At 42.5% G+C, this 14652-nt stretch overlaps 1 protein-coding gene across 1 annotated transcript in view; it reads left to right on the forward strand.

Moving 5' to 3' along the window:
* The window catches only part of skap1 (src kinase associated phosphoprotein 1), a 29380-nt gene that overhangs the window by 12559 nt on the left and 2169 nt on the right, over window positions 1-14652 (forward strand). Inside the window, exons 5-11 of the mRNA XM_068305702.1 lie at window positions 2082-2162; window positions 2833-2916; window positions 3005-3129; window positions 3658-3721; window positions 5669-5863; window positions 8236-8289; window positions 8412-8521. Coding sequence (XP_068161803.1) covers window positions 2082-2162; window positions 2833-2916; window positions 3005-3129; window positions 3658-3721; window positions 5669-5863; window positions 8236-8289; window positions 8412-8521 — 713 coding nt within the window. The remainder of the gene's footprint in view (window positions 1-2081; window positions 2163-2832; window positions 2917-3004; window positions 3130-3657; window positions 3722-5668; window positions 5864-8235; window positions 8290-8411; window positions 8522-14652) is intronic.

Raw genomic sequence — 14652 nt, forward strand, 5'->3', positions numbered from 1 at the left:
GTTTATGTTCTGCTGCTACCCTGTGGAAGAACCTTGAACTATTGTGTATATGTTTGCACATCCACGCCAGTATAGTTAGCCATACCCGTCTCTGACACACAAAGAACGACAGTCAAGTGAGGTCAAGTCAGGTGCCTTTAAAGTGTTAAAGATGCATGAATGTGTAATGTTTATTGACTCAAGCAGATCGGAGTGATCCTGTGTTTATGTTGTACCTCCTCATCTATTAGCCAGGCTCCACCTTAGAGATAAATGAAGAGCGAGGGAAGCAGACGGATGAGGGGATTAGAAGTGGGCCGCAACAGGGAAGCAGGCCTGGAAAAAAAATGGACGGACTGCTGGCGGATAGATGAGGTGGGGGAGCATAATGACCACTGTTTGTTATGATGTACTGAATCAGGTTCTCTTTGACAAAACAGTCCTTAGCACCTCTGTATTTATAGTGTCACTGGTCAGTCCATCCACAAAGGCAGGCTGATGGTATGTGAGTGTGTTAGTGCGGCGAGGTGTCTGAGGCTCTGCTCTGGAATGACCCACTCATCCGTCAGGCCCCCCGGCTGAAGTGGCTTTTGGTTATAGTCTATATACAGTCTATATTGTTGTGAACTTAAATCTCTGGAGTGTTCGTCAAGCAAAAGTCTGACATCAGCTTTATTTTGATCTGTAGAGCAAAGTTGTTCAGACAGACGCCACCGTGAATAGTAGAGCTCTCACGGAGCATTGCACAGCTGCAGCAGATATTTTTTCATCTTGCTGATTTTTTACGGAAGAGAGAAGGTCCCTTAGTGTCAAATGTTGGGGGATGTTCTTTGTTTAAGAGTTGGAGGACTCAGTTGTGGGATGACATGTTTGGGTTTTCCCAGCAGTTCAACATGTCCTTCCTTTGAGGGATGAACTCGGGGGTTTCCCTTTGTCATCAGTGGTCTGAATGGGATGCCACACTCACTCGTTTAAATGGCCTTTAAATTGCTCCTGTGTTTCAGACTAAAAAGCTGGTTCTTGTACTCCCATTTCTTTTTTTCCATCGCATGGCTAATGCCTGTTGAATAATGAATTGAGAGAAAGCTTAGCTTTGTTTTTGACACATGGTAAAGCCAGGTACTCCTCTTTTAGCACAGGCCGGAAGACGACCCTAGAGGCCAACGTTACAACTTACTCATTAATGGGTAAGGGCTAGGAAGTAGGTCACATATATGAGTTCTTCTTAAAAATGTCAAACTTGACTTAAACAATGGACAGCTGGTTAAAGCGGCCTCCCTTAAGGCGTCCAGATGTTAGAATGTTATAGTTGATTAGCATATAACTGGTATGGGATGCCTATTAGCCAATGAGATGCCAGCCACTGATTGGAGTCGCATGTGTTTTTCTGATGGGTTGTGTCACAGTTTTGACTTTGAAGTTACTTTTCAAAAACAATTTTTTTTAAAGATTAAGATTAAAGATTAAATATTAATAATGTTGTTATTATAATTAATATTATAATGGTGCATTGAGGGATTCGATAGATTAACAATTCAACTGTTTGGTGTTGCTGGAAAAAGAGTGTTAAAAAATTGCATTTCTAGTTTCTTATTAATGATTTCCATCCATAAAGGTGCAAATAAAAAGTCATCTTAAAAGGTTCCTACACTGAAAAATTCTGCCGTCTGACAAATTTAGGTAAGTTTAAAGAGGATGAGGAACATTTAAGTGTTTGGGTTTCTGTGTTGTACATCAGCTAGTGGCTCCACCATGAAATGTTTGCTTAGTGGCCATATCAGTACATGAGCAGGGCTCTGCTGTCTCTCATGTGTGACATCACTTATCGTAGGCCTTCATTAACTTGCTCAGAATAAAACACAACTATCAGTGGGGTTATGCGTCATGTTTACTGCAAATGAATGGGAGTAAATCTTCATGTACAGTGCCGTTTCAATGCTAATGCTATCAGCAGCTATCTGCTGAAGAAACCAGGGCTTTACTTGTTTCCTCCACTCCCGACTCTCACAGGAAGTCCGAGACACTCGTAACAAAATGAAATAAGACCTAAATTTTGACTATTCTGTAACTTTTTATGGAAAACAACAACATTCTGCCCACAGACTTTGAGGACATCCCCTCAGTTGCAGCCTACGACATCATCAACGTCTTGAAACAAGGCTACTTGGAAAAGAAACGAAAAGGTAAAACAGCTTGAAGATATCAACCCTGGATCAATTATTTTCATTCATAGTGCTGACTGGTGGTTTTAATCAATCGACCCTTATTAGTATAGCATTTAATCACATCAGCAGACATTTCAATAATGAGTTGAGAAGCTGAATGCAGGTATTCCTCGGCTTAAATCGTTTAGACTTAGGTCATTCTCAATTATATGTCAGTTTTCAAAAAAATACATATGTTTGGAATCAAAAAATCCCAGTAAACTGTTAAAAGCTCATAATTTAATGTTACGAATTCACGAATAATAAAATATAATATATTATTGGGCCGTAGTAACCCCCGTAACCCACAATGTGGAAGAAGCACCTCATGAAGAGACAGCGATGTATCCGATGGTAACGTTTTTTCTGTCAACATTTAAAATTAAATTTAAATGTAGGCTGAAAATAGATTTATTAACCATATATTATTGAAAATGCACTAATAAATAAAATACTGTACAGAACTGGGAACGATTATTTTTTGTTTAACCTGGAGACAAGTTAATTTGACTTATGTCATTTTTCTAGTTATGTGTCTCCTGGAAGAAGCAACGTAAGCCGAGGTTTACCTGTAGATGATTTTTACTACATTTGGACAATTTTAACACCTGCACAAAAATATTTGACCCCTGCATTTCACCTTCTCTAGATCACAGTTTCTTTGGCTCAGAGTGGCAGAAGAGGTGGTGTGTTCTGAATAATATAGTATTCTTCTACTTTGGAAATGAAAAAGGTTTGTCTAAAATGCCAGAGCAACAAAAATATTGTGGGATCATGAACTGAATCAGAAAGTTTCACGCCATGTTTACGTCTCCCCACAGATAAACAACAGAAGGGCTCGTTTTACATCAGTGAGTACAGCGTCCAGCTGGTCAGCAACCTCAGGAAAGACTCCAAAAAAAATTGTTGTTTTGAGCTCTTTGCGCCGGGACGACGTCCGTTCCAGGTCTGTATTAATGAGAAAAGCCTACACAGATTAATGAATATTATTTATCAAAATTGAAATTTCCCTCTTAGTACAAAAGAAGAAAAAATTGCTCCTTTTCAGAACTGCATCTGATTAATGATTAAAAAAAATAATTTTTGGTTAGTCAACTAACACAAAGATGAAATGACCAGTATTTTGACAGTTATCTGTTAAAATATCATTTATTTTAGCAAAATTGAAAAATTTTGGTAGTTTATTGCTTTCAAAAGTAAGTGTTTGATAGTTTTTTATAAAATACAGTATGCTGATTATATGCAAGCTGATTTTTTTTATTTTACGGACCAAAACAAGACATACAGGAAGGAAAATGTGCATTTCTTAATTTGACTTTATGTAGACTGTTATTGTCAGATTACTTTAGATGTGATTACAAATGAAATTTCCTTTTTCTGCTCCATTGAACATATAGGTGGTGTATGTTTGAAATATAAGTACACCTTTAAATGTGATGACACTTGCAGGATTGTTGCTATTCTTTCCCACTAGTTCACTGCCAGCAGTCCTCAAGAAGCTATTGAATGGGTTGACCAAATCAGAATTGTTCTCAGAGGTAAATAAGCATTTATTTGTTGAATGTTCAGTGCTTCTCAGGTTCTCCATTCTTATTTCCTTTTATTTGAACCAAGAGTTTAAAAATGTAGGATGTCAAATGTTGAGACTGTAAAAGCAATATTGCGTTAAATAAAATTGACTTAAAATGACTTTTTCCTGAGACACATAGGTCAATTGGAAAATATTGTTGAAGCTGCACCAACTGTCTAACCTTCTTATTTTTCTACCGAAGTTTGCTTGTGTTTATGAGGGGCAGAAAGGTCAGTTTTGAATGGGACACTTTAATCATCTCTGACTCACATGAAAATCCATCACCAACAGGAACACGTGTCCTGAATCTCCTCATTCGACACGTCACCCACCTTGACATGTGCGCCATTGTGAAGCTCTAGTTCTCCTCCATCCCCCAACGCTCCTACCCTCCTACCAAATTCCAACTTACAGGAAATTGATTGGTAGATGTTCTGGTTATCCTCCAGTGACATTGATTTCTGCTTGGCTGCTGGTGTACGGCGGAGGATCTGATACCCTGTGTTGCAATGGCCAGTCGCCTGCAATGAGATGGCTCCTCCATCTGAGCGAGCAGTCGTGCCTAGTCTACTCTAAAATGGGCTCAGGCCAGGCCACTGATTTGCGGGAAGTAACAGACACTCTGCAGTTTGTCTTACTTCCTTCCAGCCCCGTTTTTTTTACGAAAAACATTCCGATCCACAACATGTAAATGATTATTAAACACACCAGAATTTATTTGTGGAAAAGGCTGACTTCTCTTGAGTATACTTTGTGTTTTTGCATTTAGTTGATTGTGAAGTAGAGATACAAATGAAAGGGTAGCAGAGAGAGAGAAAGGTATGACGCAAAACAAATGACGCAATTATATAGAATGCATCTTAATCACGAGGCAAACAACTTAATTTACATAGCACATTTCAAACAGAGGCAATTCAGAATGATTTACATACACATGGAAAAGTATTAGAAGGACATTCAATAACAATTTGCCATAAAAAAACAGAATAAAATCAATCAGTAAAATAAAATTAGTATATATTCTAGGGAGATTAAATTAAATATAATACATAAAATTAAACAAAATACAAATATGATGCACCACAGAACAGTTAAGGTACAGTAATGTGTTTTAAGTTACCCAAAATGCAGCAAAGGAAATGAATGCAGAATGGAGACACCAATCAGTCAAAGTTCTGAAAAAAAAAAAGAGATTTAAAAGTAGTGGATTTTGGTGGGTTTCAATTAATCAGGAGTTTAGTTTCATCCATTTCCAACATTGCAGCTATTAGCAGATTTGTCCTGATTCTGACTTTAACATTGGGGTGCATAAAAGTAAAGGGTTCTGCTGGAGCTCTGTTCTTTGATAACAGCAGAGATTTATTTTAAGCCAAGATCATAGAATGATTCATAAACCAGCTGCCCCCAAATTTCAGATTAAGGGGAAAACCAGGAAGATGTTTTAGCGAGGGGCTGGAGGGGCTAAAGCTGGAGGGGCTAGTGCTGATATGAAACTAATGCTGAAAATAAGTGTCATTAAATCTATTAGTGCACAGACAGCAATTGATAAGAGATTAGGAGATAATTTAAATCAATTATCAAGCAGCTTCTGACTTCTCAATTGTGACAAATAAGCAGTTTGAAGGCATCACCCTGAGCTCTTGCAAACTGTAATGGACATTTTAATTGCTTAATCAAAACATTACAAAAACATTAATAGTTGATGAAAAAGATCGCTATTTTCTAAGATAATTCAGACCTCCATTTGGTCGTTGCTGCTGTTGTACGGAACCCATTCTCGCCTGTTGTGCTGTCAGGTCTGCCTGATAATTTCTCTTACTTTACCCTTTAATGTGTGTGCTTGTCTTTTGTGCCCACGCTGTGCTCCATCTTGATGCTAACGACACCCATCGCGTTGTTTCTCCTTTCCTCATAGATCTCAGCTCCACCCTCATCCCGGTTGATGAAGAGGAGGAGGAAGAGGAGCCCTACGATGACATTGAGGGGTTGACCGACCATCTCCAGCCTCGTCCTGGCGTTGCCTCGACCTTTAAGGGTGGCAAGCTGGGAGGAGGGAAGGAGATGTCGGTGGTCGACCAAGAGGACGAGGATATCTATGAAGTGATGCCAGGTATGAGGATGTAGTTACCTCACATGCAGAGGCTCACCTCACAGACACACACACACACGCACGCACGCACGCACACACACACACACACACTCACACACACACACACACACACACACACTAAGATAAATAGATCGAATGACTGCACACAAACGCCTATGGTACTCAGTCAGACAAATAGACACACTTTCTTTGCCACACTAGCCCTAAGGGATTTTTTTTTGACAAGAAATATTTGTGATGATCTCCTCTGGCTGTGAATTTTGTGCAGCCAGGTCCCTCCCTATCACCACAACATCCAGACTAATCACTCATTTTAAATCAAGCTACACTAATAAGTGCGTCACGACTGAGGCGGCTGCTGCAGACACACAGCGCAGGAATGGAAGATTCTCCATACACCGACTAAAAAGCCGCTTCATCTACTTTGTCTCACCGAGAACTATCTGTTGAGAAACAGTTATGGCGTTGAAATCAGCAAGAGCCGCATAGCTTTGAATGAACATCCAATTAGCTAATGTTGCCAGGCAACAAATAGCTCACAATTCAATCCACTAAGCAGAGTTTGGGCTAAAATCACCTAGCAACAGCAATTTAGTTGAAAGGAAGTAGAATGGCATCTCTCGTGGGCTAAAATAGTTCCGGAGCTCTTAATGTCACATCTTTAATAGATATTAGAGTTTGATTGAGAACGTTATAAGACCCCAGAAGAGTGTGTGAGTTCCTACTGAGGAGGAGACAGTCCCATGTGTCAGGGTGGTTACGAGATCCCGAGAAGGACAAAAGGGGTGATGTGATCTTCTCAGGGTCATCGTCCATCACTCTTTCTATTAAATAAGAAACATCAAGATTCTGTTTCACTCAGTGAGTACATTACCTTTGCCAAAATCACTGGTGAGAGGGAGATCACTCTTCAGACTGTCATACCGGCGTTCAAAGCCATCTGGGAAGAGGTACAGACCCTGACCACAGATGGCATATCGAATGACGGGCTCTTTCGTTCACTTTCTCACTCCTTTATGTATCAATCATGCTGCTGCTCACTTACAGCTTCTACACATTGATTACATACTGTTAAGTTCTCAGATCTGTTCATTGACCTTTCTTTCCTTTCTGAACAATCAGATCCGCGGATATCCGCCTTTGGCAAAATCTGTTACGTCTGCCCTAACTTCGTTCACTGCTCACACGAAAGTTCACAATTACTTCTCCACTCAGGCTTGATATTATTTTCCTTGTTGTTAACATTGAATATGCGGAAAGAATTTGCCAAAGGTTCATGTTTAGTAGCCAAACTAGCGAAGAAATGTCAAGCATCATTTTCTCCACGATGAGCTCCTTCAGTTTTGTCGGGGCAAAACTCAGTTGCAAGCAGATTGTGATGGCATTGGGTCTCATGACTGATTTTATTGACTGGAAAATTAAATCACTTTGATATAGAAACCGTCGGCCCATAACGGTGGCCTCTCGACACAAAGATGCTCGATGGTGCAGCACTGAAAAAAATATTGAACAAATGTTTGTAGCTTTTTGAACAAAATTAAAGTCTTTTTTTATACACCACTCATGCACAGTAACTAAATATATCTCTAATAATCTATTTGAAATTTTTTTGTGAAATATATAGAGGTGCCAGTGTTTGAATGTGTGTGTTTGAGCAAGAAAAAGCAAGTGGTAAAGATGTGTGACTGCAAATAAGCATGTGGATATATTGTGTGCGTGTGTTTGTGTGTGTGTGTGTGTGTGTGTGTGTGTGTGTGTGTGTGTGTGTGTGTGTGTGTGTGTGTGTGTGTGCGCTCTCGCGGGCGCCTGTGTGTGTGTGTGTGTGTGCATGCGTGTGGTCCTTCCTGGTCTTCCTGGAAACAGAGGCACAGGTTGTGCTGGAAGGTGGATAGTGTTGCTGTGTTGTGGCGTTGCTGTCAGCCCGCTGCTGCTCAGGATGGATGTGGGAAGCAGAGGGCAGGCGTATCACTGTGTCACCTCTCAGACCACCGGGTGCCACGCCCTGCAGTCAATGACACGTCCGCCTCCACGCGCCTTCAAGACAACCTGCTTTTCTTTTCCTGGCTGGGTTCTAATATGTTTGAATGATTCAATCGTCATTGAGGAGTAGAGATTGACTGACGATCAATTTTACTTTTCCTTTTTCTAACTTGACTTTAATGTGTGAGACAAAAATAAACATAAGTTTTACATACTCCAGGCCGTTTCTTCTTCTTCTTATTATAGTTTTCTGTTTTTCTTCCTGTTAACCAATGAAAGTAAGACATTCAGGCATCCCTGTGCAGCTATTTAGTTCATGCATTCTATTTCAGAAAAAAACATTTTTTTCTGTCACAAATAAGAATGAGTTTGTTTTTGTTGTATTTGTTTAGAAGAGGCGCTTCCATATGCAATGGATGACAGCAGCGAGAAGAACACCGAAGCAGGTCAGGACCTCATTACACTTTTCCACCAATAATGAGTACAAATGTCCAACTAATTGTTCGCAGTGGGAAAGGGACATTGAATTGTTCCTTCCTTTAAATTTACGCTTTACATTTCCTCTCAGCTTGGTCATCAGATTATGCTAACTACTACCAAGGGTTATGGGATTGCCCGGCCGAGGAGTCGGACGAGCTGGCCTTCCAGAGAGGAGATCTGATCTACATCATTAGTAAGGTCAGTGTCACCATCAGCAGAAGCACTCTAACTTTTCTGAGGATCCTGTGCTTCCTGGACCCACATGTCGCAGTCAGGTGAAAATGAAACGGGATATTACTGCAATTCTTTTCTAATGTGAACCATTTCTGATTGTCCCCTTGACTCTTTGACATTACTGGAGCAATTACAGAATTAAAATGGGACTCAGATGCATGAAATGTGGAATTATTTAAGGGTTAAACAACATCAACCCAGTAATCACTTAGTCCTAATTTACTTTGTGAACATGCTGATATCCCCCACATCTAAATTCTTCTGTTAGTAAGCACTTGTATCTAAATGCAGCAGTGAAGCACCCACAGTGGCATTGTCTCTCTCCCAGGCCACTAGGGTGAAGTACCATTCAGGGTGCTGTGTAATGGTGCTGTTGTTCATTATGGAACCTCTATCACCAGGGTTAATTGAGTAGGCATCCATGCGAAGCTCTTCCTTTCTGTTTGACATAAACTGCAGGTGAGGCCATCCTGCATCTCAGCTCTTTTCTCTCAATCTATTTCCTCGTGTTTTATGACCATCTTGTAGCTACATGCAGAGTATCTGCTAGTGAAAAGACACCCTACTGGAAATCAATGGCTTGTAATTTGGGAACTTTTACTCTGCTGTGTTCGGGGACTTGTTCCTCGACTGTTGCTATTGAATCATCATGTTTCTGTGTTCACGTTAAATTATCTGGAGAGCAGAGGGAGGAAGAATTACTGCAAATTTGTCTTTTTGTGCTGGCAATTATGTGGCAGAGATTGAGAAACACGACCAGATGATTTCTTGTATGTTTAATCTGCAGTTTGCCACTGAGTTTTAATTAATTGGAATATTTCTGTGGGGTTTTAGAGCAGAAACAACAATCAGCTGTATCATAAATCACAGAAGATTTAGATCCGAGAGATAAACAAAATAGAGCCGTAAAATAAAACACAGGTGAAATATGACCTTCACAGAAAAAGGGAATTTTAATTGAGTTTGTCTTGGCCGTGTCAGATTAATGCGATGCCAGCCTTCTCTGTCTGTGTGTGCTGGTTGATAGAGGAAAATGTCAAAACAGCCAAGACCATTTTTCACATGAGGATGACAAAGGCAACACACTTGGGGAAACAAAGGGGACCCGGCTTTGTGCTGCAGATCCACCTCAAACAGCCTCAGCCCTGCCTGTCCTATCACTTTTCACTGTATGGATCAGGTTTCTACTACTCTGAGAACCTTAAAACCAACCAAATCAGGTTGGAGACGAGATTTGCTACTAATATCTCACGCTGTTCATGAAACAGATCACTCTTGTTTCCTCAAGCTCGTACGGCGAAGTTACAACACAGTGACGGAACGAGAGATCGTTCTAACTATCCTCTTGATGGATTTCAAATCAGGGTCTGGTTGTAAATTATGCAGAGGTGATCTGCGAACTGCTTCTGGATGTTTTGTGTGACAACACGACTCCAACCGTGTCCCATTTTGCGCCCTTAAAGCATCACAAAGCATCACATTTCCCTCATGAGTAGCGTTATTTGGATTATAACCTGTAATCGGCTATTTATTTTAATGAGCCCTTGGGGAGGGCTTCCCTGTGTCTTCTGTGTGTACACACAGGCGCTCATCAGTGCTCAGTTTTACGGGGGATTCCTGAGAACCCTGACCTCGGTGAGTGAAATACGGGCCCTTGGCTAGAACTCAAGTCTGTCGCTTAACTGGGGACCCAGACACATGAAATGGCCGTAATAAAACCAGCACTCATAAATTCTCTTAGAGGGTGGGAGGCCTGGTTGTCTGTGCTGTTATGTCAACACTGACCATAATTACAAGGTAATAAGGACACGCTCTAAGTGCTAAATCAATGGTGCTAACAAACTGTTATTTTTAAAGCTGGGATGTGATTGACTGCTGAAGTGCAGAATGGGATAGCCACAGGCGTGGTGTCATATGGCTGTGAACTGAGGAGAACATGCCGATTGTATAAAAGGCCCTCATCCATCATTATCGATCTCTCACTTACTGTAAAGTGGGGGCATTTTTACTGTATTCCTGTTTTTTTTTCCTCCCTTGTGTGTCGCTGTACGTGCGCTCATATTTGTGTATCACTGACAAAGCAAATAAATTAGGAACCTCACAACTCATATGAATCCCATTAGTTCAAGAGAATTAATCTCGTGGCGCGGCTCTGCAGCCGGTTTCAGCGATGCCTAACTCTCTTTCCGCAGAGCTTGATGGCGATGCTCAGCGTGCTGATGCATGAGGTAGAAACGCGCCGTGAAATTTGTCTTGTAAGTTTTGCTCTGGCATTTCATTTCTGAGAGCATGCATTTTTTTTTAAATGCACATTATAGGTTTACACTGACATTTTATTGTGTGGTGACAAATACTCGTAAGACCCCACCACCACCAACACCACCAACATCCCTACCCCCCTTCTTTTTTTCTTTTGCAATATCACACTCTTAGATTTTTTTTTTAACTCTGTTGAAATCGTCGAGGTGTTTCATGCGCGTTTCCACTACATCATAGCCTGAAACATGCAGCGGGATATTTGTCATATGATTTACAATGTGTTGTTAAAGCATCGCATTAATTTATCACAGCAGCTAAAAGCAATAGTTTAACTTCTCCCTGACATGTGTAGTGTCAGCCATATCACGCACTAAACCATACGGTTGTCCTGCATTCTTCCCGTCTAATTTATGCATCCAGAATCAAAAGACACGGGCTCTACAGGTCAGCTGTCACATTCCTGTATTCCCACAGGCACTCATGGAGAACGGCTAGATGGAGTGGAAAGAGATTTATGACACAAACCCATCCAGGGTCCTTAAAACTCTGGCAAGCACCGCTGCCACCTCTTCCTCTTTCTCTCCGCCGCCCTGCTCACCTCTCCTCCTCCGTTCGCCGTCCAACCAAAACCCAGAGAGAGTGAGAGAGGCCAGCCAATCCGATGGGGAGCATCACATCACATTTGGCCAAAGAATTGGGCTGCAACTGGCTGTTGGAGACAATGAGATTGTAGACACCACTGACACCTTGTGGCGGTTTCCTAAAAAGGACAGTTTTATTTAAGACGCCTCACACAAACAGCTGATTTACAGCCCTTTTCCATTTCCTTGCAGTGATTTACTCTTTCTTGGAAAAACACAAGTTGTATTAGAAATTGTGTTCTAAAATCTATTTTATGTTGTTACACCGTGATTGTCCTTCCTTGGGGTCATAACAGACTCCTCTGTTTAACAAGCTGGTTCGGCCCGCTTGTCCAAGGGTCACACCGAATGAATGCAGCTGAAGAAAAGGGAAAGTAGACAAACAATTAGATGGGAAAAGTCAAGCAAGAGAGACAAAGGCAGTGGATCCCTTTATTCTTTTGTGTGAACTCTGTACCCCCTCTCCTTTCTCCTTTTCTCTGTCACAAGGCCATTTAAAGACCCCTGGCTGCTATTGTAGCCATAGACACCAAGACGCTTTAGACAGGGAAGACATCCTATTTACCACCCAAAGTAGCAGGGGGTGAGTCTGGGGTTTGGGGTCATGCAGAAGGCAGCGGTCATCCCCCGGTCAACTACAGTAGGTCATTATTCAGCCCAAGCCAATAGCCCAGAACCACGTCCGAGCAGCCCACCCCCAATCCATTCTGCTTAATTATTATAAATGAGGGGCGGCGTAAACAGCCATCATTACAGACACTCAGTGGCATTCACAAATCCACTTTAAATTGCTATTAAGTTAAGGAGCTATCTGTAATCCCAGGCGTGCATTAGAAAGGAGCGAGTAGGTTTTCTTTTTATTAAATCTCATCGTCCCTGAGATATTTTCAAACGTTCTCATGCTCTGTCATGTTTCCAATTTGAAGCCAATTCACTGATTTAATTAAAAGCCCACTTGGAAAAAATGGACACTAAGTAGCCATTTCGTTCTGTGGTTGTGTGGAATGATCATCCATATTTCTGGATGGATTTAGACAAGATTTCTTTTGGCATGGAATCCTAACGGCCTCCCCAAAATAAGCACTTTCAGTCACAGCGTCAGGTGTTATTGGGTCATTCGAGAGCAGCGAGGGGAGCTCGCTAACCTGATAACGGGTTTCAGATTGTGAGCTTCTGACTGGTCGAGGTGTCCATGATTCTTTTTTAAAGTGACCAGTGATGGAAGAACTGCAGAGAGCTGCGGTGTGTCTGTTGAGTGTATGTAGAAGAGAAGGATAAAGAAACAGAATAAAAAAACTAGAGACGATGCGAGTGGAGAGCCTGTTTCAGGAGAGATGGAAAGAGAGGGAATAGAACGAAAGGAGGGAGGGGGGATGGGGATGAGGATGAGGGAGGAGGGAGGGAGGGAGGGAGGGAGATTGTAACACCCAGGCGGCGGGTTCAGCGGCAGGGCAATGAGAGACTTCCTGCGCTCCATCACGCCCAAGGCCTGCCTCAGTCAGCTGGTGGCCGAGGAAAGATGCCTCATGTGTCAGGCTTATTAGCACTCCCCCTAGTTTGTATGCATTTGGGATTGTGTGAGAGTGTGTGTGTGTGTGTGTGTGTTTCAAGTGGGAGCATCTGTGTGTGTTTAAGAGCAAGGTGAGAAAGGAAAAGAGGATATGCATTCAGAATCTGTTATACATTCGCCATGAAATGCTTTTTTTTTTATTCAGACGCCATGATGGCGACGTGACACGAAACCCGCCTTGTCGTTCGCCGCATCCGACCAACCTCGAGTCACCTTCTCCCCACTTCAGGCTCGGCTAGCTGTCAATCCATCCTCCGGTCGGGAAACGTGAGCGATGGGCCTATCAGAATGCCACCATTAGCCAGCCCCCTGAGTGGTAAATAAACGATTGCGCCGGTACACTGCAGGTGTTGCCATGGCAACCAACTCTCAGCGCCAGCCCCCGCTCACGCTCATTCCCCCGCTTTCTCGACGGAGGAGTCACCGGGAGGTCAATGAGTCAACGCGCCGCAGCCGCCACGACACGGCGCTGTTCGGCCCCCCTCCCTTTCTCCCTCTGCTCCCATACGGAGTGGATTTGATCAGCGTCCAGCTTGCAGCAAACACAAGCTGTGATGTGTGTCACCTTTCACACTGAGACAACACACAGTGTGCTGCGCTACATCTTGTTAATGAGATAAAAGCAGACATTTCCCCCGGACTCAACCTCTGAGGGACGCTGGGTTTTTTCCTCTCCTTCGGAGTATCCTGAAGGGAACATCTTCCGTTTCAGATGAATATTAGACAACTATCATTTACAGTAGCACAATATTTCCAAAATATGCCCACGGTGTACACCAGCGAAGCTTAAGATGTAAAATCACAGCAAAAACAAATCAACCCAAAAGACAAAAAGAGGAATACTAACAGAAGGAAGAGGACATTGAGGAGTTAGCATAGTTTTTGTCATTTGGATAATTTACTCTCCACGCCTCTTGGAATGTCCCTATTACAGCAGGTGTACTCTGGATGAACCCATTTCAAGCATGAGGAAGATGGACTCTGCACGCCTGACAGACTTGCACTGCCATTGGCACCCACTTTGTGATGTAGCAGTTGTATTAAAATGGCGGCGCTGATAATCCAAAAGACCTTTCTCAGGGAGAATTTGAGACTGACTGCACAGATGGGCCGCGGAGATAAATAAAACTCTCTGTCAGTACGGTTGGTGGAATAGTGCTGCGACGCCCCCAAGGGAGAGAAAAACTGTTTCACTCACTCTCTCCCAATGCCTCCCCCCGTCCGTCTGTCTACCCTCTCTACCTCCTCTGTTCACGTTATCACGAATGGGACCCAGAGCCAGCTTTCCGCAACCGGGCTTTACCCTCTACGGTCTAACAGGGAGCATAAAAAGACCATTTCAGTGTTAACTTTCCTCTGCGTTAGGAGCTTCATCCCGCGCTGAATTGCTAGTCAGAGTTTGCCAGAGAGCCAGGCGTCCTGGAACATCCCAGTCAGAGCTGTCAGTGAGGTTTGTCAGAGAAAATGATGAGGCCTGGGTGGACAATTTGCTTATTGTGTGTACCTGTTTTTGCCGTACGAACACTTGAGTGTTGTCGTTTATCACTTTCTAAGCGATACATTCATCCTCGCTGTCCAAACACAACTCATTAACCGCAGGCCTCATTCCTCTGGCTCAGGAGAGG

Source organism: Antennarius striatus, chromosome 21, assembly GCF_040054535.1.
Source record: "Antennarius striatus isolate MH-2024 chromosome 21, ASM4005453v1, whole genome shotgun sequence".
Classification (NCBI taxonomy): Eukaryota; Metazoa; Chordata; class Actinopteri; order Lophiiformes; family Antennariidae; genus Antennarius; species Antennarius striatus.